The 24,159-nt window shown below is 34.4% G+C and overlaps 1 protein-coding gene across 12 annotated transcripts in view; it reads left to right on the top strand.

The window, feature by feature from the left end:
- SCLT1 (sodium channel and clathrin linker 1) overlaps nt 1-24,159 on the top strand; it is a 215,444-nt gene that overhangs the window by 130,556 nt on the left and 60,729 nt on the right. For 11 of the 12 annotated variants that reach the window (XM_063638194.1, XM_063638195.1, XM_063638193.1 and 8 more), the window contains 5 exons: nt 6,884-6,955; nt 10,539-10,613; nt 12,958-13,103; nt 15,915-16,107; nt 22,169-22,365. In XM_063638194.1, coding sequence (XP_063494264.1) covers nt 6,884-6,955; nt 10,539-10,613; nt 12,958-13,103; nt 15,915-16,107; nt 22,169-22,365 — 683 coding nt within the window. Of the gene's footprint in view, nt 1-6,883; nt 6,956-10,538; nt 10,614-12,957; nt 13,104-15,914; nt 16,108-22,168; nt 22,366-24,159 lie in introns of those variants that run through there. The other variant, XM_055275881.2, reaches the window with a different exon arrangement.

The raw sequence follows: 24,159 nt of genomic DNA, 5'->3' as shown, positions 1-24,159 counted from the left end.
TTATTTCTCTCCTAGGTGAACTGTAGTTTTAAACTGGTTTTCAAAACTTCATCAGTTTAGAAAAAATAAAGTTAAAATGTTTGCTTTCTCCCAAGCAACTAAGTGGTAGAATTTTTATTTCCACAAAGCCACTGTATAACATTTCTTCCTGCAGAAATATTTCTTAGAAATCTATTACTTTTACAGAATCATGGTGTAAAGAAAAAATCTATTACTTCGACTTTATATGACTGAAATTAGATAATTTCCCAAGATAAAATTTTTAATTTAAGGCAGAGTTCAAAGTAAACCCTGGGCTTTTTAATTTCTAATCTTCTGTATCCTTTCTGCAGGAGCTCTGTCTTTCCTATTTGTGAAGTTGAGAGTACTGTAATGTTGGACTATAGCCTAAAATATTCTTGATGACATATTTTTAAAATAAATATTAATAAACTTTATACTTTTAATGATAAAAAAATTTTATTCAAGTATTCATGGTATGAGCATTCCTCTAATTGTATTTTCTTAACCTAAAATAAATTCAAATTGATTTTGAGGTTGATGAAGGTCATCTTTTGCATGAAGCTTTAAATAATCTAAGTAGAATTTTTCAAAAGCATTGTGATCTCATTCATTCCAAATGTTTTGCAAACAGAAAATACAGATGCTTCCTAAAATCCAATTATTTCCCTATTCAAATATGTAGTCCTACCAGGCATCTGAAGCTCAACATGTCTGAAACTGAACTTACTCCTGTAGTCAGTCCCAGATTGTTCCTTCGTTAGGTGTTCCTGTTGATTTCCTGTAGCCAGCCTTTTCCTGCCATTACAACTATTCACTCAGGAAGTATTTATTGAGCACTTCCTGTGTGCCAGGCATTTTGCTGGCTCTTTGCCCCCTCTGAGTTCCACACTGTTGCCAAGTTGATTTTTTTAAGTAAACTTCTAAAATTATTGTTAAAAGTGACATATACTCGGCCGGGCGCGGTGGCTCACGCTTGTAATCCCAGCACTTTGGGAGGCCGAGGCGGGCGGATCATGAGGTCAGGAGATCGAGACCACGGTGACACCCCGTCTCTACTAAAAATACAAAAAATGAGCCGGGCGTGGTGGCGGGCGCCTGTAGTCCCAGCTACTCGGAGAGGCTGAGGCAGGAGAATGGCGTGAACCCAGGAGGCAGAGCTTGCAGTGAGCCGAGATCGCGCCACTGCACTCCAGCCTGGGCGACAGAGTGAGACTCCATCTCAAAAAAAAAAAAAAAAAAAAAAAAAAAAAAAAGTGACATATACTCATTGTAAAAAGAAATGGAAAATATGTATAAGAAAATATGTATAAATGAAAAATATGTATAAAAGAAAATTAAAATTACAAATTTAATACCCAGAGATAGCCACTATTTTTAGTATTGTTCTGTGAATTTCATTTAATTCCAAATTATTCACGGCATTTCTTTCAAATATGTAGAATTAACCTGTTAAATTGAGAGTAACTTTACATGTATCTCTTCCTATTGACTAAAGTAAATATAGTGAATAAATTATCACATATTTCTGTTCTGGCTATAAAATTGAACAAAAATATTACAGTGGCTTATTTCTTTAAAATATGAAAATACTTTATTTCTTAGATATCTCTCAAATAAAATTTGTAAAAAAAATACATTGTTTACTTTTGATTTTAAATCATGGCTAGTGCCATTATTGGATTTTCCTATTTCTTAATAGTTTATCTTACTATTTGGTTTATAAATGTCCTTACTATTCATAAAATTATAGAGGGAAATGCTTATATAAAGTGAGGTTAGGACAAGAGAAGGATATTAGTCCCTCTACAGACTTCAAAACCCCAATCACAGTAAACTACCTCACTGAAATGTGTGTTTCCTCACATGACAAAAGTTTACATTTTGTTTCATTAGATACTAACTCTAGGAAATTCCATATGACCTTTGGAGCATAGAAGTTTACATATGATATGCCATCAGTGTCAATAGTTCTACACAGTCCTTTTAAAAGGCATGAATAGTTTGATTCGTCTGAATTTGCCAGGATTACTATAAATGTATTTCAAAATATGTACCCTTATTGTCATAAACCCTCAAGTTAGCTGTATCATTTCTAGACACTAAAAAGAACATATTTTAGAAATTATGTGAGAGAGCGACAGACATGACAAGGCTTATAAGAACCAAAATTTTTATATTATAGAACGTTTATGACTTAATTTCTCTGCCTCAGTCTTCCTCATCTATAATGGAAATAATAACCACCTCATTGGATTTTTGTGAGAATTAACGAGATAATACATGTAAAGCACTCTGAATAGTACCTAACACACATTAATCCTCAATAAATTCTGTTATTGTTACTGATTTAGTAAACAGAATACATTGATTCTTAATATAATTATTCATAGGAAAAGTCTAAATCAAATTATAACCTTAAAAAGAGCCAGCCGGGTGTGGTGGCTCACCACCTGTAATCCCAACATTTTGGGAGGCCAAGGCGGGAGGATCATGGGGTCAGGAGATCGGGAGGATCATGAGGTCAGGAGATCGAGACCATCCTGGCTAACATGGTGAAACCCCGTCTCTACTAAAAATACAAAAAATAAAATAAAAAATTAGCCAGTCGTGGTGGCGGGTGCCTGTAGTCCCAGCTACTAGGGAGGCTGAGGCAAGAGAATGGCATGAACCCAGGAGGCAGAGCTTGCAGTGAGCCGAGATTGTGCCATTACACTCCAGCCTGGGTGACAGAGCAAGACTCAGTCTCAAAAAAAAAAAAAAAAAAAAATAGCAAAAATAGGCTGGGCGCGGTGGCTTACGCCTGTAATCCCAGCACTTTGGGAGGCCGAGGCGGGCAGATCACAAGGTCAGGAGATCAAGACCGTCCTGACTAACACTGTGAAACCCTGTCTCTACTAACAATACAAAAAATTAGCTGGGCGTGGTGGCAGGTGCCTGTAGTCCCAGCTGGAGGCTGAGGCAGGAGAATGATGTGAACCTGGGAGGCGGAGCTTGCCGTGAGCGGAGATCACGTCACTGCACTCCAGCCTGGGCAACAGAGTGAGACTCTGTCTCAAAAAAAAAAAAATAAAAGAACTAGAATAGACCCAGAAATAATATGCTTGTCAGGCCTTCAAAAAGATAACTCATGTTAATTAACCATATAAAGTACATGCCAATATTGTAAATGTTCTAAACAAAGTTTACATCATATTTTCAAAATAGTCCATCTTGTACTAGAAAATTCTCAAAGACCTTTAGATCATAAAATTTACTGATGATATACTATTGGCATCAGTATTCTTCACAGTACTTTTAAAAATGCAAATCAATAAACATTATCCAGCATATAAACAGAACCAATGACAAAAACCATATGATTATCTCAATAGATGCAGAAAAGGCCTTTGACAAAATTCAACAACACTTCATGCTAAAAACTCAATAAATTAGGTATTGATGGGACATATCTCAAAATAATAAGAGCTATCTATGACAAACCCACAGCCAATATCATACTGAATGGGCAAAAACTGGAAGCATTCCCTTTGAAAACTGGCACAAGACAGGGATGCCCTCTCTCACCACTCCTGTTCAACATACTGCTGGAAGTTCTGACCAGAGCAATCAGGCAGGAGAAGGAAATAAAGGATATTCAATTAGGAAAAGAGGAAGTCAAATTGTCCCTGTTTGCAGATGACATGATTGTATATCTAGAAAACCCCATTGTCTCAGCCCAAAATCTCCTTAAGCTGATTAGCAACTTCAGCAAAGTCTCAGGATGCAAAATCAATGTACAAAAATCACAAGCATTCTTGTACACCAATCACAGACAAACAGAAAGCCAAATCATGAGTGAACTCCCATTCACAATTGCTTCAAAGAGAATCAAATACCTAGGAATCCAACTTACAAGGGATGTGAAGGACCTCTTCAAGGAGAACTGCAAACCACTGCTCAATGAAATAAAAGAGGATACAAACAAATGGAAGAACATTCCATGCTCATGGGTAGGAAGAATCAATATCATGAAAATGGCCATACTGCCCAAGGTAATTTATAGATTCAATGCCATCCCCATCAAGCTACCAATGACTTTCTTCACAGAATTGGAAAAAACTACTTTAAAGTTCATATGGAACCAAAAAAGAGCCCGCATCACCAAGTCAATCCTAAGCCAAAAGAAACAAAGCTGGAGGCATCACGCCACCTGACTTCAAACTATACTGCAAGGCTACAGTAACCAAAACAGCATGGTACTGGTACCACAACAGAGACATAGATCAATGGAACAGAACAGAGCCCTCAGAAATGATGCTGCATATGTACAACTATCTGATCTTTGACAAACCTGACAAAAACAAGCCATGGGGAAAGGATTCCCTATTTAATAAATGCTGCTGGGAAAACTGGCTAGCCATATGTAGAAAGCTGAAACTGGATCCCTTCCTTACACCTTATACAAAAATTAATTCAAGATGGATTAAAGACTTAAATGTTAGACCTAAAACCATTAAAATCCTACAAGAAAACCTAGGCAATACCATTCAGGACATAGGCGTGGGCAAGGACTTCATGTCTAAAACACCAAAAGCAATGGCAACAAAAGCCAAAACTGACAAATGGGATCTAATCAAACTAAAGAGCTTCTGCACAGCAAAAGAAACTACCATCAGAGTGAACAGGCAACCTACAGAATGGGAGAAAATTTTTGCAACCTACTCATCTGACAAAGGGCTAATATCTAGAATCTACAATGAAGTCCAACAAGTTTACAAGAAAAAAACAACCCCATCAAAAAGTGGGCAAAGGACATGAACAGACACTTCTCAAAAGAAGACATTTATGCAGCCAAAAAACACATGAAGAAATGCTCATCATCACTGGCCATCAGAGAAATGCAAATCAAAACCACAGTGAGATACCATCTCACACCAGTTAAAATGGCCATCATTAAAAAGTCAGGAAACAACAGGTGCTGGAGAGGATGTGGAGAAATAGAAACACTTTTACACTGTTGGTGGGACTGTAAACTAGTTCAACCATTGTGGAAGTCAGTGTGGCGATTCCTCAGGGATCTCGAACTAGAAATACCATTTGACCCAGCCATCCCATTACTGGGTATATACCCAAAGGACTATAAATCATGCTGCTATAAAGACACATGCACACGTATGTTTATTGCAGCACTATTCACAATAGCAAAGAGTTGGAACCAACCCAAATGTCCAACAACGATAGACTGGATTAAGAAAATGTGGCACATATACACCATGGAATACTATGCAGCCATAAAAAATGATGAGTTCATGTCCTTTGTAGGGACATGGATGAAACTGGAAAACATCATTCTCAGTAAACTATCGCAAGGACAAAAAACCAAACACCGCATGTTCTCACTCATAGGTGGGAATTGAACATTGAGAACTCATGGACACAGGAAGGGGAACATCACACTCCAGGGACTGTTGTGGGGTGGGGGGAGGGGGGAGGGACAGCATTAGGAGATATACCTAATGCTAAATGACGAGTTAATGGGTGCAGCAAAACAACATGGCACATGGATACATATGTAACAAACCTGCACATTGTGCACATGTACCCTAAAACCTAAAGTATAATAAAAAAAATAAATAAATATAATATTATTATTATTTATTTAAAAAAGCATAAATAGTTATTAGAAAAATTTATTGTCATAGAGAAATCCTGATGAGATGTGACTAATTCTTCCAGATACTCTGTGCACATTAATGTGTTCTTTCTGAAGATATTTAAATGTTAATTAAATTTTATTAAATGTTATTTATTAAATGTTATTAAATATTAATTTAAATATCTTCAGATGTAAAAGTAATTTAATACTGGGATGTGGTGTGTATTATTTAAAAAAGTATTCTGTTTATGAATCAAAAGCACCTTAAAAGTTTTTTTTTTTTTTTTTTTTTGAGATGGAGTCTCGCTCTGTTGCCCAGGCTGGAGTGCAATGGCGTGATCTCGGCTCACTGCAAGCTCTGCTTCCCGGGTTCATGCCATTCTCCTGCCACAGCCTCCCGAGTAGCTGGGACTGCAGGTGTCCGCCACCACGCCTGGCTAATTTTTTATATATTTTTTTTAATAGAGACAGGGTTTCACTGTGTTAGCCAGAATGGTCTGGATCTCCTGACCTCATGATCCGCCCACCTCAGCCTCCCAAAACCTTAAAAGTTACTAATTAAATTTTGACTTGCTTTATAGCAGCAGTTCTCAAAAATATTGTTCAGAGAGGCCACAAGATCACACCTACTTCTGTAATTGTTGTTAAGACGTCATCTGCCTTTTTCACTCATTCTCTCACACGTGTGCAGTGTTGTTTTCCAGAGGCTGTATGATATGTGACAACACAATAGGTTGAATACAGAAGGAGATATCAGAATCTAGCTTCTATTCAGCCAGACATTAAAGAAATTTGCTAAAGTATTTTTAAATGCCACTCAAAAATTTTTAGTTTTGGGGAATATACTTATTTCTCATAAAAATATTGTTCAGGTTAATCGGTAAGAAATTACTTTTGAAGAGATTAATAAGTAAATGTCTTTAAATTTTCTGTTTTCATTTCTAATATGGTAGATTTTCATAGAACCCATTATAAGCAAAAGATCTTTTTTTTAATTGTGGGTAAAAGCATCCTATAACCAAAATGTTTGACAACCACGGTCCTTTTGGATATACCATTCTATTGACTCTCCTTCCACTTTCATGGCAAATTCTTGGCTCTTTAATACATTATGTGCTTATATGTCTTTTATGCCCTAAAAGTTACAATTTTATTTTTATCAAAATTATTATTCTAAGTGTTTTTATCGGATATTAATCATTTTTATTCTAGCCCCAAATAATGAGTAAACATCTTAATTTACAGGTTGCAAACACCAAAAAACAATGTAATATACAAATTTCTCGATTAACAGAAGAACTTTCAGCCCTTCAAATGGTATGTTTGACTATATTGATATTTTCTTCCAAATATTGCTTATTTTAAAGGCCAAGATATATACTATTGGGGATTCATTCATTCAAAAGATACTTATTAAACCAAGCCCTAGCTAGGTGCTAAGAAAAAAGTGAAAATCCAGATAGACATGTTTGCAGCAGTCTTGTGGCTTATGTTCTAGCAGGAAAGATAGATGGCATTTATCACATTTTACTGTAACTACCTGTCTTTGACAGAGAATGCACAGGATGCTGTTGCTAGCTGTAGCTCCTATCATATGCTGAGTTTATCTGGGAAACCAAGGAGAAAGAGAAAGTATATATAACAGTGGGAAGGAAGAAAGACAGAAAGCTTCCTGAAAGAAATGAATACTGAGGAATGAGTAGGCCAAGAGGGGAGAGGAAAAGAATACTTGTGTGGCTAGAGGTGGGATTGGAAATAGAAGTTTAACTTGAAGATCTGATGTAATGAAATTTAATAACCTTGCTTACAGGAGAATAAAAGTATAACAATTTTCAAGAATTGAGAAAATGTTTATAACTTCACAAACTCTCATCTTTTCTGACTCCCTGTATCACTTTTTATCTCTATTACAAAATTTAGCAATGAATCATATCTTGTAATAACTATCATGCATTAGGTATATGTTGAGCATACACACTCTGTCTCTCTCCGTGAAAATCTTATCTCTGCAATTAGATTGTAAGCATCTCAACATAGTAGAGTCTTATGCCTTCCTTTATTTTCCCTATTGCTTGCCTAGTACAGTGTTTTGCAGAGTATATTTTTAAATGTTTATCAACTGAATGGTATATTTAAACACTCTGAAAGAGGGATCACATTTTCTTTCGCCATTCTACAAACTTTGGAGAGCACATGATGGGATCTTAATCATTGTGTATTGGTCCCAAATGTAGTAGAACAAGGAATATTTATTTTGTATTTGTTTGTTTAATGTCACTTATTTTAATAATGTAGGAACATCAAGTAAAATTAGTGGGATGCAATGTGGCCAGTTAGTCACGTGTAATTCTTTGTTGTACAGTTTTGCTTCCTTTTCTATCACCCAGTTATTTTGCTTGTTCTCTTTCATGGGCTGATTAGCTATCAAGAGATTCATATCTTTGTGGAAAAAGAGGAGTAGAAGGGTACTACCCAAAGTTCAAGATCATTTAGTGGATGGTAAATTCTGCAAGGGCATGAATATTCATTCTTTCTATATTCTCAAGGGAACAAGGACTGGCTAAGACTTCCAGGGATTTTTCAAATCATTGTTAGCTGTGTAACAACCAGAGCTATATTAAACTCACTTTAGAGTAAAAAGAATGACAATTTCAGTTTATTGCAAAAAGTGTTTCTTATAGTAAAACAATTCTATTTCATAGCTAAGTGATTTTTCTAAAGATATGAAACATCTCATAGTCATGTTGATTCTATGGGGAGAACTATACTGTGTAATTGAAAAGTTTGAAGTATTATGTTAAAAATATGTTCAAAGGAAAACATATTTGGCTACTTTAAGACAGATTTTCTCAAAAAATCTAAGCTACAGTTTGAAGCATAATAGCCTGATGCTTGCTATTGTTTTCTATTATTAACAATTTTACTATCTAGACTAATAGTATTAGTATTAATATACTATCCATCTATACTATTATTTACACTATGAAGTCCAGGAAGGAAGTTATACATACTGTTGCTAACCCAAAATTAAGGTATGCTCACAGGAAGGAGAAAAACTTGTATTTTAGATGAGTGTGCAGATTATTTAATAGATTAAGATAAAGCCGAAGCCATTATATTTCAAGCTACATATCTCCCTTTGGAGATCAACAAAGAAAAGCCTTTGTTTTCTCTGGTAAGTGTAGTTTATCTTAAGAATATTCAAGGTTTTATTCTGCCATGTAGCAGATTGCTATTAATCTATATCAAATAAGAAAATTAATTATAAAATGTTCAAACTTACAGAAGTAATATAAAATGTTCATTATGATCTTTTCTTTGATGCATGAATTTTTTGGAAGTCTTTTTTTTAGTTTCTAAATACATGAGGATTTACACTGTCTTTTATTGTTGATTTCTCATTTGGTTAGGTCGGCAGCACAGATCATGGTCTATATGATTGGCTCTTAATATGTATTGAGACTTCTTTTATAGAGTATTATTTTGGAAATACTCCATGAGTACCTGAAAAAATATCTATTATTTTGTCATATTTTCCCCCAAAGGTAGGCATGTCAGTGGTGATAAGCAAATATCTCTAAAAACTTTGTAACAGTAATTTTTAATGTTTGCTTTAGTATTATAGTGCATTTCTAATAGAATTAGTATGGTAATTCTCTCTAAAGGCTTAAACTTTACTGTCTCATTTTACCTTTTTTACCCCCAGGTTAACCAAATATTCTTTAGGCCATCATCATTTGTCAGTGAAATGGTGGAATGGGTGGAGAGGGATATGAAGCATACTCACACATGTATTTCTTTATATACCACTTGCCAGTCCCAGAAGTGTGAGCCAGACTTTGTTATTAACATATATACTAAAAATCACATGGGAGGAGTTATGAGTGCAGGTAAAATCCCACATTTAGCACTGAAACTACCCTCTCCTAGATAAGCAACTTACTATATGAATATGTGGAATATTAATGTTGCATTTTGTGTATACTCAGGGTTCTATCTTAATAAAAGATATTAAATTTAAATTTGTCAACTGATTTGTAACATAGGGTTAAAGATCTTCATTATAATCAATAGTGATTAATTTTGGATTACAAAAGAAGCTTACTTTAAAATTTAAAAACATATTGAAATATACTTCTTCTAAAAAATAATTGAACATCATTAGTAAGTAGTGCACGGTTAGCAAAGCGGGTTCCTCCAAAGCATGATTCACAATTAGCAAAAAAAAAAAAAAGAGGAAAAAAAGCCATACCCATTACCCATTCTCCAAAATAAATTTATAAATACAAATAATTGTGAAGAACTAATAATTATAATGATTTTTTTGTTTCAGGTGCATTAGCAAAATGTTAAATTTTATTATCTAATTGATATGTTTGCTAAATACAGAGTAAAATCTTTTGAGCAGAAATACTTTATGTTCATGCTAATAAAATGTTTTTAGTATTTCTGTTGGCTGTAATTTTTGTAAAGAAAAAAGTTAACTTTGTTAGAATTTATACACCCACATATCTGTTAGGCCATAGGTTATCCCTGAGGGTTTTGTGCCACTACCTGGTTCTATGTTCCCTTTTCAAAATACTTAATAAGAGTATATAAAAAGAAAATCTATAGTATGAGAAAGGGGTTCTATTTATTTTTTTCTCCCTGGAATCCTCCAACCTCAGTCTGTAATTAGAACTCCTTGGCATCCTACAGCTGGAGGCAATTTCTGAAATCCTGGGTTAGGTTGTTCTTCAAATATTGGGTTTTGTTTTGTTTTAAATCAATATAACCTTAAACTTGTGTTGATAACTATGATATTCCCATTATGAACAAATTATTTTACTTCTCCATTTTTCCCCACTTTTCTTAAGATATTACCAAATGTTTATATTTACAATATGACTTGAATTTATAGGAGTGTGCTGAAAAACAAGGCCAAATTGAACGAGTCATTAAGGAAAAAAAAGCAGTGGAAGAAGAACTAGAAAAGGTAAAAAGAAAAAGGAAATATAACTACCTAAAACCCAACTGCAAATATGCAACATTACTGTCTGCTTCCATCATGCCATCTACTAGCAATTCCTTTATTTGTTAGTATTGTCCTGGTAAGTTTTTCTTTTCTTTCTTTCTTTCTTTTTTTTTTTTTTTGTGATGGCGTCTCACTCTGTCACCCAGGCTGGAGTACAGTGGCGCGATCTCAGCTCACTGCAACCTCCACCTCCCGGGTTCAAGCAATTCTCCTGCCTCAGCCTCCTGAGTAGCTGGGACTACAGGCGCGTGCCACCATGCCTGGCTAATTTTTTTGTATTTTTAGTAGAGATGGGGTTTTACCATGTTAGCCAGGATGGTCTCTATCTCCTGACCTCGTGATCCACCCGCCTCAGCCTCCCACTTTTCTTAAATATATTCAGAGTCTGCAGTTAAATACTGATGTTGTCTGGATACAATTCTTTTCCAAGAGCGGCTGTATTCTTTGAACTTTGTACTTAAAGATATAAATTTTGTGAAGTAGCTATATTTTTTGCTTAAACCTCATCCTACAAAATTTCACTTTGTCTTTACTTTCTTTTTGAATTTTATGTTAGCTGTTATGGTACTTAGGCCATCTATAAATAAAACAGGTATATATAACCAGAAAATTATAGCATTGCTATGATTTTTACCTTTTAGAAGTACAGATTTTAATTTCACACTTAGGAAGAATATTTACCCCCGTGATATTTCAGAAGAACTATTGGGAGAAGTCTATAGTTTAAAATTTTCATCTCTTTCATATACTTTTTTATTAGCAGTAATATCCTACTCTTTTAAAGTACCTTGGGAAAAGAAAGGGAGGTCAAATTTGATTGAGCACTTACTGTGTTTTAGGTGCTGCATTAAGAACTTTCATAGAGAGGTTAAGTAACTTACCCAATGGTAAAAAGTGGTAAATGGTAGAGTCAGAGTTTGATTTTCAAAGAAGAGCTATGTAGCGTAAAGATTATGGTCTATATCTATTATGAACATGAAAAAATTATGACATCAGTAGAAGAGTAATACACAAAGCAAAACATAATGTACAATTCCATTTGTGAAAAAAAAACATACATGTGTTCAAAGTAGGACTTATGGTTACCACTCTCCTGCAAGATAGGTCCCTTCTGAGTTTCCATCTGCATATCAGTTCCCATTTATATTGCCACCTGTTATACGTCAGGGTTTGGGATGAATGTTTTAACATCACATGGCAAAGGTTAAGGAAAAGGCTTTTGGGGAAGTGTAAAACTTACAAGGCAAAAGACAACAGGTAAAGGGAAAGCACAGTGCCTTATTCTCCCACTGTTCCATAGACCAGTGTTCTAAGGTCAAAGTACTGCTGGGTCTGCGGGTAGATCTGTATTCCAGTAGCGGAATGTTGACGTGCTGATACTCCATGTTTTTATAGACAGTGACAGAGCAGTCCTGTCAGTGAGGAAGACACAGGTTACTTGGCCAGGCAGTCTGGATTTTGAGGATAGCTGTGTGCAGGATTTGCTTCAACGTGTGAACTGCTTAGCACCTGGAGACCTTGGATCTCTTAGGATGTTACAGACCCTGTGCTGTAAGGGGAGCCCCATTGCATGGAAAGCTGAGCTTGGGTACAACCACCACTGCTGAGGAAGGGGGAAGCCCCATCCAAGCTAGATCATTGTCCAGGTAACCCAGAGTGGGATTCTGGAGTCACTTGCAGAGAGTTCTAGTTATTGCACCATGTCATGTATCTTTATTTTTGAATATTGGAAAAGAGGATTGTATTGAACGGTATTCATCAAAGAATCACCAGTGGTTATCTCTAAGTTGACATTTATTTTTACTTCAGCTGCTTTACATTTTTGCATTATTGCATAGTTTACCATGAGCATGAATAATTCCAAAAAAAAAAAAAAAAACTCTATTTTTTAAGAGACAAGGTCTTGCCCTATTGCCCAGACTAGAGTACAGTGGACATGATCATGGCTCACTGCAGCCTCGATCTGGGCTCAAGGATCCTCCTACCTGAGCCTCCCTAATAGCTGGGACTGCAGGTGTGAGCCACCATGCCCAGCTAATTTTTTAATACTTTTTTTAGATGACAGAGTCTTGCTATGTTGCCCAGCATGATCTCAAAACAATTGTTTTATGTATCAGTTTTTAGCATTTTATTTTGTAAATATGACAGAACCAGATTTAGTCATTGATATGTTTCATATGTTACAGTCGGAACAAATGAACACATGATCGTGGCTTTTTGTTTCTTCCATTGATTTCTGTTTCTAAACTGTTTATTAAGACAGTTTCTTCTGTAATATTATATACCTAATAAGCATTTTCTGCAGATTTACCGTGAAGGCAGAGGAAATGAGAGTGATTCCAGAAAACTGGAAGAAATGCACCAAAGATTCCTGGTTTCAGAGCGTTCAAAAGATGATCTTCAGCTAAGACTTACGAGAGCAGAAAATAGAATAAAACAACTTGAAATTGAGTAAGTTTTTCTTTTGGATTTTCTGTGATAACATCTTCAGAATTCACACAATTTTTGACAGATTCTCTACCTTTTTTTTTTTTTGGTAGGACTTACAATATATCTTATGTTGAAAAAAAAATTAGGACCAAATATAATTTTATTCAAGATTATTTCTGAAAACAAATTTCTGCAGGAAGAAAAGATTTAACAGTAGCATACCATTTTCTTTTAAATGTATCCTTTCTGGCAGTTAAATAGGATGTTTATAATATTGTTGTCCTTGTACCAATGTGCAGCTATTATAGTAGCTTGCTTATATTCTTTTATACTACCTATACTTAGTGTATTTCTTGTTATAGTGAATATTCTATAATGATCCATCTTGTATATTTTATTATCTATAAAATTGATAAAGTCATAATTTGACATATCCATTTTATTTTTATACCTCCCTACCCCGACAGTATTACCTAATGTAACAAAATTTTCTCATTTGAATTGCCTGAAATCTCAATCTCTATATGTTTTCAAAATATGTTTTTTAAATAAATACTAAGTTACTTAACAAAGATTTTTTTAATAAGAGATCTTGCAAATGTGTTTAATAAATATATGTGTAATTTTCAATAACCTATTCAGATAATCTGCTCATATGGTTACTTCCAGGTCAAACCTGCAGGAGGAGCTGGTTTATTCCAGCATAAATCTTGTATGTACTAAGAGAAGTATCACACATGAAGGCTTTTCCCAATACCATACATTCACGGAGTTTCTCTCCAATATGTATATCCATATGTCTCTTAAGGGAGGAGTATTGAATAAAAGCATTCCTGAATTTGTTTTAATTCACATGGTGTCTCTGCATTATGAGTATTTTGCGTGTGTACAGTAAAAGGAGATATCGAAGTCTTCTTTATGTTCCTTATATTCATAAAGCTATTAGTCAGGGTGAACTCTCACATATTTCCTAAAGGGTGTAAACATAGAATAAGGTGCGAGGACTGGGTAAAAGACCTTCCCATGTTCCTTACTTTCAAAAAGCTTCTCTCCAGGATAAATTTTGAAGGTTGAGTGAAGAATAAGGATTAGCCCATCTTCTTTAGATTTACGGGGCTTCTTTCCAATATGAGTTCTTTTCCTTCATTAAGGAAATGAGAAATGACTAAAGGCTCCCATGCATTCTTTTTATAAGCAGAGTTCTTCTCCTCAGTATCAATTCTTACAAGTTCATCAAGACAGGAGGAATTAATGAAGGCTTTCCCACATTATCCACATACAAAGAGTTTTTCTCCTAAGTTTTCATATGTGCTTTAAGGTATATTTGATGAATTTTTTTCTTAGTCACTTCATTTAAAGGTTTTCTCTTGAGTGTGAGTTCTCTTGTCCATTTCTAATTTCAGGAATGCTTTGAGTGCTGTAGTCTTGCATCTCCTTTAATCTCTGGGAGTCCTCTTTTCTGTATTTTTTTTGGTTGCGAATAATTTGTTTTAAAAACTGAGTTCTTAGTAATGCAGAGTTTCCTCCACTACATGCCTGTATATTGATGCTATTTACTCTGTCTCATGTAGTTCCTAAAAACCAGTGATTAGACCCAGAGGCTTGATCTGGTCTAGCTTTCTTTTTTTGTTGTTGTTGTTGTTTTTGGAAGAATTCTTCATAGATGATGATATTGTAGACTTCTGTTAGGAGGCTCACAATCTATGGTTGTTTCTGATCTCAGCATCTTCTGATGTTAGCATCCTTTTATTATCATTGCCTAGATATGTCATTTTCTTAGGAACTTTATCAGCCTAGGTTTAGACAGAAAAAAGACTATGAGTTTTGTGGGAATAAAGGATTTAATGTAGGAAACAATTTACAAGAATGTGGGAGTTGCTGGGGAAGCAAAGATCTAGAAAGGCAGAGGTAGAGATCAAAGAAAATCAGTCACTAACTGTGTTCACCCAAAGCACTGGCAGATATGGGCAGGTCAGAATGCCAAAATAGGACCATCAAGGAGTGGTTCATGGTGATAAAACTGCCACCATGTGAAAGTTGCTTCTTTATTTTAAGAATTTTTCTGCTTGCAAAATACTTTTAACTAGTAGTTTTCTTAAACTTTCACAATATTAGTAGCATTTCCATACAATTCCCTGTGAAACCTATTAACCAGGGAATGTTCACAGTGCTTATCTGTTATTGAAAAGATAGAAGTTTAAAAAGATAAGAATAAAAATTAGCAGTATATTGATTTGAAACAACATTAATGTATAGAGATTGTCTCACCCGGTGATCAGTGGTCCATTGTTGAGACAGTTCAGGAAATATAATCTGTTTAACCTATTATAAAACAAGAAGTTTACAGAACTAGAAGTTTATAAAAAGTATTTCTAAAACATATAATGGGAAAATATAAAAGTAGATTTTATAATTTAGTAATATAGTCAGCTGTTGTGTTAGTCCATGGAGTTTATTGATTAAGTAAAGGAGTTTTGGTTATTATCCGCTTCATCCTTTTTTTGTTGCTTCAGTTCATTCCCTTGAAGTTCTCCATACACAGTGATTCTTCATGTTAGTACAAATTTGAAAGAAGTCTCACATTGATTTTCTAGATAAGTGCTAACAGTTCAATTCATCTGTTCTTAGTTAAGATTTGAATATATTTAAGTTGAATGTATTTGCCTGGTATAACATAACATTTTGAAACCATATAGTTTCAGTCTAAAGTGGAAAGAAATGGCTCAGAATAAAGCAAACAAAAGTCCATGTGATAAAATGTGTAGACAGACTTTTATCTTCTACTATAGATCATTAAGTTTAAGGATTCTTTTCATTTCGTTTTTTAATCAGCTCCTCAGAAGAAATATCACGTTACCAAGAAATGATTCAGAAACTTCAAAATGTGTTGGAGTCTGAGAGAGAGAACTGTGGGCTTGTCAGTGAACAAAGGCTAAAACTTCAGCAAGAAAATAAACAGTTACGGAAAGAGACTGAGAGTTTAAGGAAGATTGCCCTGGAGGCTCAAAAAGAAGCCAAAGTAAAGGTATTTTCAAGACTAGAGTTAAATGTGTACTTATGAAAATCAAAGTATACAGAATATTTAGAGAGACCTAGCAAAACATCTTTAAGGCCCCCCCTTTTATTTTTGCCTTCTCATCAGATAGCACTAAATCATAATTCAGAGTGTTAACCAATCATTTCTGTGTTGTAGAACTTGGCAGGCATACTTGAAAATGATTGCCTTTGCTACACACAAAAAAATTCTTTTCCAACCACGAAATATATTGATATTCCTGCCAAAGCAATTTAAGCAGCACTAGCAAAACCATAGATTAGATAACTTTACAGACTGCCTTCCTCTCTTCTCTCTCTATAGTAGCCTTTGAAAAGTTGAACTTCTTTAAAACTAACTGTATGGAGGATGTTAAAGCAGTAGGCTCTGAGAACCATTCATAGCTAGTCTGAAAATTCCATGGCAGGAAGAAGGCAAGAGGCAAAAATGTCATCTAAAACAAATTCCCTTTCTTTTCTCTCTTATTTCCTTCTCCTTTGATGCTTATATGGTTTGGTAATAGGAAGATGATCCTCTTTTTAAGGGACTTTCAAGAAACATAAGAATCTTCATCAACATCTTGCTTACCTTTCCCCATGTCATGAGACTTTTGTAAAAAGTGGCACTAACTTTTTATGATAAATATCTACATCTTCCATTTTCATAGTAAGAATATGAAGGGGTCATGTCACTGTTTTATTTTGGTTTTTATTGCTGCAAGGACTCCTAAGTCATATTCCAACCTAATTCATGTCAACATAAATTTATTGCAGGTATGAAATTCCCTAGTTATTTGTAAAGCCTTGAACTCTGAAATGAAAAAGAGAGTCTTATTTACAAAGAAGTTTGTACTTTTAGCTTTAGACTATAGGAGTTCTTTGAAGAACAAGGAGAGGACCCATACCACCAGATATCAAGACTTGATAAAAAGCTAAAATAATTTAGACAATATGTTATCAACATACGAATAATCAACTTGATCAATGGCAAAAAATTGAGTCTAGAAACAAACTCATTTATCATAATCACTTGATTTATAACAAAGGCACCATTGCAGTTCAGTGGGGGAAAAACTGTCTTCACAAATGGTGCTAGATCAGTCAGATCCATATTTTAAAAATAAAACTTAACTCCTGTATCACAGCATATATGCAAATTAGTTGGAGCTGCCTTGTAGACCTAAATGTGAAATGATAGTTTCTAGGAGAAAATCTTCATGCCTTTGGGTTGGAAATACTTCTTAAACAGAGTACAAAAAAACACTAATCATAGTGAAAAATCCAAGCTGAATTGGATTTCACTAAAATTAAGATATTTTTAGTCACCAAAAGACACCATTAAGAAAGGGAAAAGTGGGAGAAAATATTTGTAGTACCTATGACCAAAAAGAGAACTCATATCCAAAATATAAAAACTCTTACCAATTAATAAGAAAAATATTAATAAGGAAAAAACAGCTAATAGCTAATAAGGAAAAAAATAGATACTCCATTTCCAGAAAAGGGCAAAAGACTTAAGTAGGCACTTCATAAAATAGCATATAGGCAAATATGTTCAACTTCATTATTTTTCAGGAGAATTTAAATTAAAACTACAAAATAACACTTCACACCACCAGAATGGCTAAAATTAAAAAGACTAAAAATATCAAGTATTTTTAAGAATATAAAGCAATTAGAACTTTGATAGATACTGCTGGGAATGTAGCAGTATCTTTTAAAGCCAAACATACATACATCCTGATATGGTTTGGCCGTCTTCCTACCCAAATCTCATCTTGAATTGTAGTTCCATAATCCCAGCGTGTCATGGGAGGGACCCAGTGGGAGGTAATTGAATCATGGGGGCGGGTTTTCCCATGCTTTTACCTAAGGAGCTTTTAAAAATATAAGAGAAAAATATTTGTAACCGAATAAAAAATCATGTGAGAGTTGAATAGAATCTGCAATCTAAGAGAAAAAACAGTAGGCAGTAAGCAGTTTAAACTCACCATTAATTAATTGCTAAGTATCTCTGAGTGAACGTGCAGCTAAAAGTATTAAATGGTACATACTTACTTTAGAGTCTAAAATTAAGTCATAAGAAAGTAAAATATTTCATAAATAAGTTCATTGCAGCATTATTTATAATAAATCAGAAACAACCTAAATATCTAGAAGTAAATAATTATGTTACATCTATATGTATAGTAAAATTATGGAAAATACAAAATATTAAAAAGACAAATATAAAGTCCCTCTACTCCCAAAACTCAGATAATATTTCTAATTTCTACATAATTGCTTTTATTTATGAATTTTAAAATTGTTACTATAGTGTATAAAGGATTACTACCTGTGTGTGTACACGTATATATTTTTGACATATAGTGTATATGTTTTTAATAAAATACTGTATTGTCATTAAAAACTATATTTCCAAATAATTTATAATGCATTTATATTGATACACCCTATGATTAAAAAAGATATATGTATACACACATACAGGTAGGAATCCTTTACATACTGTAATAACAATTTTAGAATTCATAAATTAAAACAATTATGTAGAAGTTAGAAGGGATTATCTGAGTTTTGGGAATAGAGGGACCTTATATTTGTCTTTTTAATGCTTTGTATCTTCCATAATTTTATAATATATATTTGTTTTGTTTTCTTTTTTTTAATCATGGGTGGGGATGGAATCAATGAATTTTCCTTATCTAGTACTCCACTTGATCCGTCTTTAACATTTCACTTTAATGCTTTGTTATTTTCCATAATTTTACAATATATATTTGTTTTGTTTTCTTTTTTTTATAATGAGTGGGGATGGAATCAATGAATTTTTCCTATCTAGTACTCCACTCGATCCGTCTTTAACATTTCAGGATAGTAACTGATGGTATGGACAACAAAAGAGTGATAGAAAGTTTATCTACCCCACATATCTCACCAAATCTATATCTCGCTTAAGAGAATAGCCATTGATAAAGAGTCGAACCTCTTAACTAACTAGCTATAATTCTGTCTTATGGAGGAGGAAGGCTGTCAGATAAATTGCTTTGTAACTGATTCTTTCTTTGACAAAATAGGAACCTGGTGCACCTACACCTTGCTGTTTTTCTCCCCATTGCAAAAGAGTATGATCTTCAGTAGATAAACTGAAAGAAGCCGAAAAGATAAAGACAGTGAGATATTGGGAGGTCAGTTGGCTACAAACCTTAACAATTTATCATATGAAGTTCTCATTTGATCTTAATGCCACTGCATTGATTTCAGCCCCCACTTTCTCCTTTTCTAACCACTCCTTTTGCCAGGGCTCTCCATTTCTTTATGGTCTAAATTCCCCCTCATAACCATCTAAAATTAAGAAATGGAGTCGTCTCCAGCAACTCAGTTATCTACTTGTGTGGATATTTCTCTGTAAAGGAAGAAAGAAGAGAGACCATAAAACCATTTTTCCCATCCAACATTCTGAATTTTATCATTAATAGAATTTTTGTAATCGGAGATCAGTTGTTGTGGCCCTTAGCCTGTCAGCATTACCACAGACCTGTCCAATTTAGGTAGTAATTCGAATTGTATCGACTAAAGGCTATGGAGGTTGTTAGAGACTGAATTTTGACATCAAAAAGCCACCATTCAATCTGCAAATATGTTTTGACAACCGTACTATGTTCCAGAAGTTGAAATAGGTAAGCAGAAAGAGATTATTTCAGGCAAAAAAAACCAGCATGTGAAAAGAACCAAAGAATAAAAAGGCATTATAGTGGAAATAAAAGAAAGGGAAGGGAATAGTGTGGCACAACACAAGCTTCTAAAAGTAAGCAGGGACCAGGTTATCATAAAGGGTCTTAAAGCAAAGCTTGTGAAACTATAAGTAGATTTTCCAGGTGAAAATGGGGAGTTAACTAGGCAGCCAAATTCTAAAACTGTACAAATGCATAGATCAGTTTTGTGTGCGTATATGGTTTGTTGTTTTTGTGGTTGTTTCTTTGAGAAGCTCTGTTGCCTAGGCTAGAGTGCAATGGCGCGATCTTGGCTCACTGCCACTGCCACCTCCCAGGTTCAAGCGATTTTTCTGCCTCACCCTCCTGAGTAGCTGGGATTACAGGCACCCGCCACCTCGCCTGGCTAATTTTTGTGTTTTTAGTAAAGATGGAGTTTTACCATGTTGGCCAGGCTGGTTTCGAACTCCTGACCTCAAGTAATCTGCCTGCCTCAGCTTCCCAAAGTGCTGGGATTACAGGCATGAGCCACCGCACCTGGCCCATAGATCAGTTTTTAACATGTGTTCATAAGAGAGAGACAGACACTCACAGGGGCTGTACTTTTTGTTTTCCACCTGAGATGTCAGACCAACATGTTTTCTCCAGAGGAGATGAAGATTAAGGCAGGGAAGGAGAAAGGGCAGGCAATCTAAGTTTGCAGAATCTAATAATTCATAAATTATTAAGATAGCAGCAGGGGTCAAGGGGCCTCAGGAGGCTTGCATAGCAGTAATACAACATAAAACTAACACATCCAAGATTGTTTTTCCAGTGCCTGTATTTATAAAGTCTTCAATTTCTGCATGTGTACTATTTGAGAAAGCAAGTTGAAGAGTTTTAGGAAGCATTTTGCATTTAGCAGGGGTGGCAAGGACAGGATGTTTGCAGTTTGTTCCAATGAGCCAAGAATTTCGTTGTTGTTGGGCCTTGTTTTGTGTTTTTTAACACACTAAAGTTGATCTCATTGTTTTTTGAATTTGAAAGTAACCATATTTAATGAATTACTGGAAGTCTAGCCAGCTGTGGCCATTTGTAAAGCAATTAAAAGTGTCACAAGATAGGTGTTCTTTATACTTCTTTAGTATAGCAAAATATAGATGGCCTGAGAGTACAATAAGGAAGTCAGATCACCTTGCTGTCTTTTTCCACAAGTGTTTTTCATCTAACCACAAAACATAGAAAAATATTTCAGTAGCTTTTTTCTCAATTTCCCCAAAAATGGTACTTAGGTAGTTACATTCTAGACACATATGAAAGAAAGCAAGTCATTATATACATTGGATGCCTTAAAGCATTAGGGCTTAATTCTCTCCCTGAACCCAAGCAGAGAAAGCTTCTAGGGTATCCAAAGAGTATTTACTTACAAGTTCATTTTGCAATTAAAGTGCTTTTACTATAATGACATAAATTCTTAGAAGTGTACTAAAGACATTTTCATAAGAGATTTTCAAAATCATTATTTATATTGTCTCTTTCTCCTGAAAAATAATTCATTCATTAATCATTCACTAATACTGCAGCTGAAGTGGTAAAGAAATTCCTGTATATAATTATCTTTGACTTTACAAAATCCTTTGAAAGAGTTTCAAATTTGGTATGTAAGTCAAAAGTGTTTTGAGTAAATACTTAACTCAGATACCAACAGCATCGACACTTTCCTTAGATTCTGGCAACAGAAATCAGAGTAAATAAAGAGAGAAGTGTTATGTTATAATAAATAGACTTTTACTTGCATTTTAAGGTGTTAGGGAAAGTGTTGAAAAAAAATATAGTTCATCATAATTCTAGTTTTACTGACATAACATTATAAGTTTTCATTTGTGATGAAAACCAATTGTAAACTTAATTTCTTTTTTTCTTTCTTTTTTTTTTGAGACAGAGTCTTACTCTGTCACCCAGGCTGGAGTGCAGTGGTGCGATCTCAGCTCACTGCAACCCCCACCTCCTGGGTTCAAGCGATTCACCTGCCTCAGCCTCCTGAGTAGCTGGGATTACAGGTGCGTGCCACCACACCCAGCTCATTTTTGTATTTTTAGTAGAGATGGGGTTTCACCATGTTGATCAGGCTGGTCTCAAAACTCCTGACCTCGTGATCTGCCCACCTTGGCCTCCCAAAGTGCTGGGATTACAGGCTTGAGCCACCGCACCTGACCAAACTTGATTTCTTACATAGTTTTCTCATCCAAACATTTTTGTCCCTCAGACAACACAATGAATGATTCCTTTTGTATATATCATTGATCTGTATAGCACCTATAAGAAAAGAAAAAGAAAATACGTTTTCATTTTATTCTTTAGATCAGTACAATGGAACATGAATTTTCAATAAAGGAACATGGGTTTGAAGTGCAATTGAGAGAGATGGAAGACAGTAATAGAAATTCCATTGTTGAACTGAGGCATCTCCTAGCAACTCAACAGAAGGCAGCCAATAGGTGGAAAGAAGAAACGAAGAAACTTACTGAAAGTGCAGAAATTAGAATCAATAATCTAAAGTAAGTCTACTGTCAGTTGTTTGACATGTTTTACAGAAGAAATTCTTTAACCTATAGTTTAATGTCCTTGCCATAATCTTTTTTAAAAAATGTATAATTCTGGATGTTATCTTTTTATTCAGTAAATATTTATGAAGCTACTATAAAAACATTATGTCATAAACCAAAGCAAATATTTTTTACAAATTTCATGCATGTTTCATAAAATATAATAATTTTTGTTGGGTATATTAGTTTAGATAGTTGCAACAAAATCTGTTTCGCCTGCAAAGCCTGAAATATTTGTTCTCTGGCCCTTGAAAAAAAATTCTCTGACCCTTCCTCAGATGAACTTGAGATTTTGTGCTGAATGAAATGGGAAACTCAAGAGCTTCAACATGGGAATGAGATCAGAGGGCTTTGAGCAAAGTGATGTGATCAGACTTAAATGTTCAACAGATGATTGTGATCACTGAATGATCTACTATATCACCATATGATAGTAAACCTAAAACTACTCTAAAAAATAAAGTATATTAAAAAAAAGAATAGACTGTAAAGAGGCAAGGGTAAAAGAAGGGAGAAAGAAACTAGTACTATGATAGTCCAAGTATAAAATGGTGGTGGCTTAAACTAGGTTATAAAGGGTTGGAGATAATCACGGGAAGTTTGCTTTGGGCCATTAAGTATGAGCTGCCCAAAAGATATTTAAGTCAGGATATCAACTAGTAAATTATGTATATAAGTTGATATTCAGGGGAGAGATTACAATAAGAGCTATAAATTTGTGAATCACTAACATACACATGATTTTTAAAGTCATGGAATGAGAACATGTTGAAAAAGAGGATAGAGAGATGGAAACTGTGTGAGGACTGAGTTTCAAAATGTAAAGTTTAGGAAAATTATTCCACTGAGAGAGACTGAGAAAGCATATCCAGAGAAATAGAAATAAAGACAAATAGTAAAAATCAAAAATAAAAATTCAGAAAAGGAATAAGCAATAATGGGTGATATTTATTGAACACTTAATGTGTGCATTTTTCTAAGCAACTTACATGTACTTAATCTTTATAGCAACCCCATGAAGTGTATAACATTATTAATTATGTTTTACAGATAGCCAAACTGAGGCCAAAGGAGGTTAAGGAACTTGTATAAGATCACATAGATAATGAATAGACAGATCTAGGCTTTACATTCAGTTTGGGTAAAGACACTATGCTCTTAACCATTATGTTTTATAAAAATCTGTTATTCATTGGTTGAGTAAGGTAAGGACTGAGAATGGACCTTCTAATTTGGTACCATGTGGTGACTTTGTTAACCATGATAAAAGGAGTTTTGGTGGAAGGTTGGAATGACATATATTTAAAATGAAAGAGTTAGTGGTGAACTAGGCAATTCTAACCAACCCTCCACCACAAGTAAAAATGTTGAATTTGCTACAAAGCACCTACAAAGAGCACTAAAGAACTAACAACAAAAAAAACTCATTACCAGTTAGGCTCAATGTCAGGGACACAAAGTTGGTATAACATTAGAAAGTCAATATAATTTACAACATTAACTTATTAAAAGAGAAAAATCATAAGGTCTTTTCAATAGATATGGAAAAATCATTTGATAACATTTAATATTCCTTCATGGTTATTTTTTCAAAAATATTCCTTAAAAAACTAGGAATAGAATTTCCTTAATTTTCTAAAGGCATCTATTCTATAGCAAACATTGTTCTTAATGGCAAAAAATAATGTCAGTAGCATTCTTTTGAAGACTGAGAAGATGTCAGAGAAGTTCACTATTACCATTTCT

Source organism: Symphalangus syndactylus, chromosome 4 (assembly GCF_028878055.3).
Source record: "Symphalangus syndactylus isolate Jambi chromosome 4, NHGRI_mSymSyn1-v2.1_pri, whole genome shotgun sequence".
In the NCBI taxonomy this organism is placed as follows: Eukaryota; Metazoa; Chordata; class Mammalia; order Primates; family Hylobatidae; genus Symphalangus; species Symphalangus syndactylus.
The sequence above is the reverse complement of the archived record's forward strand: the minus strand, read 5'-3'. Positions and strand labels throughout refer to the sequence as shown.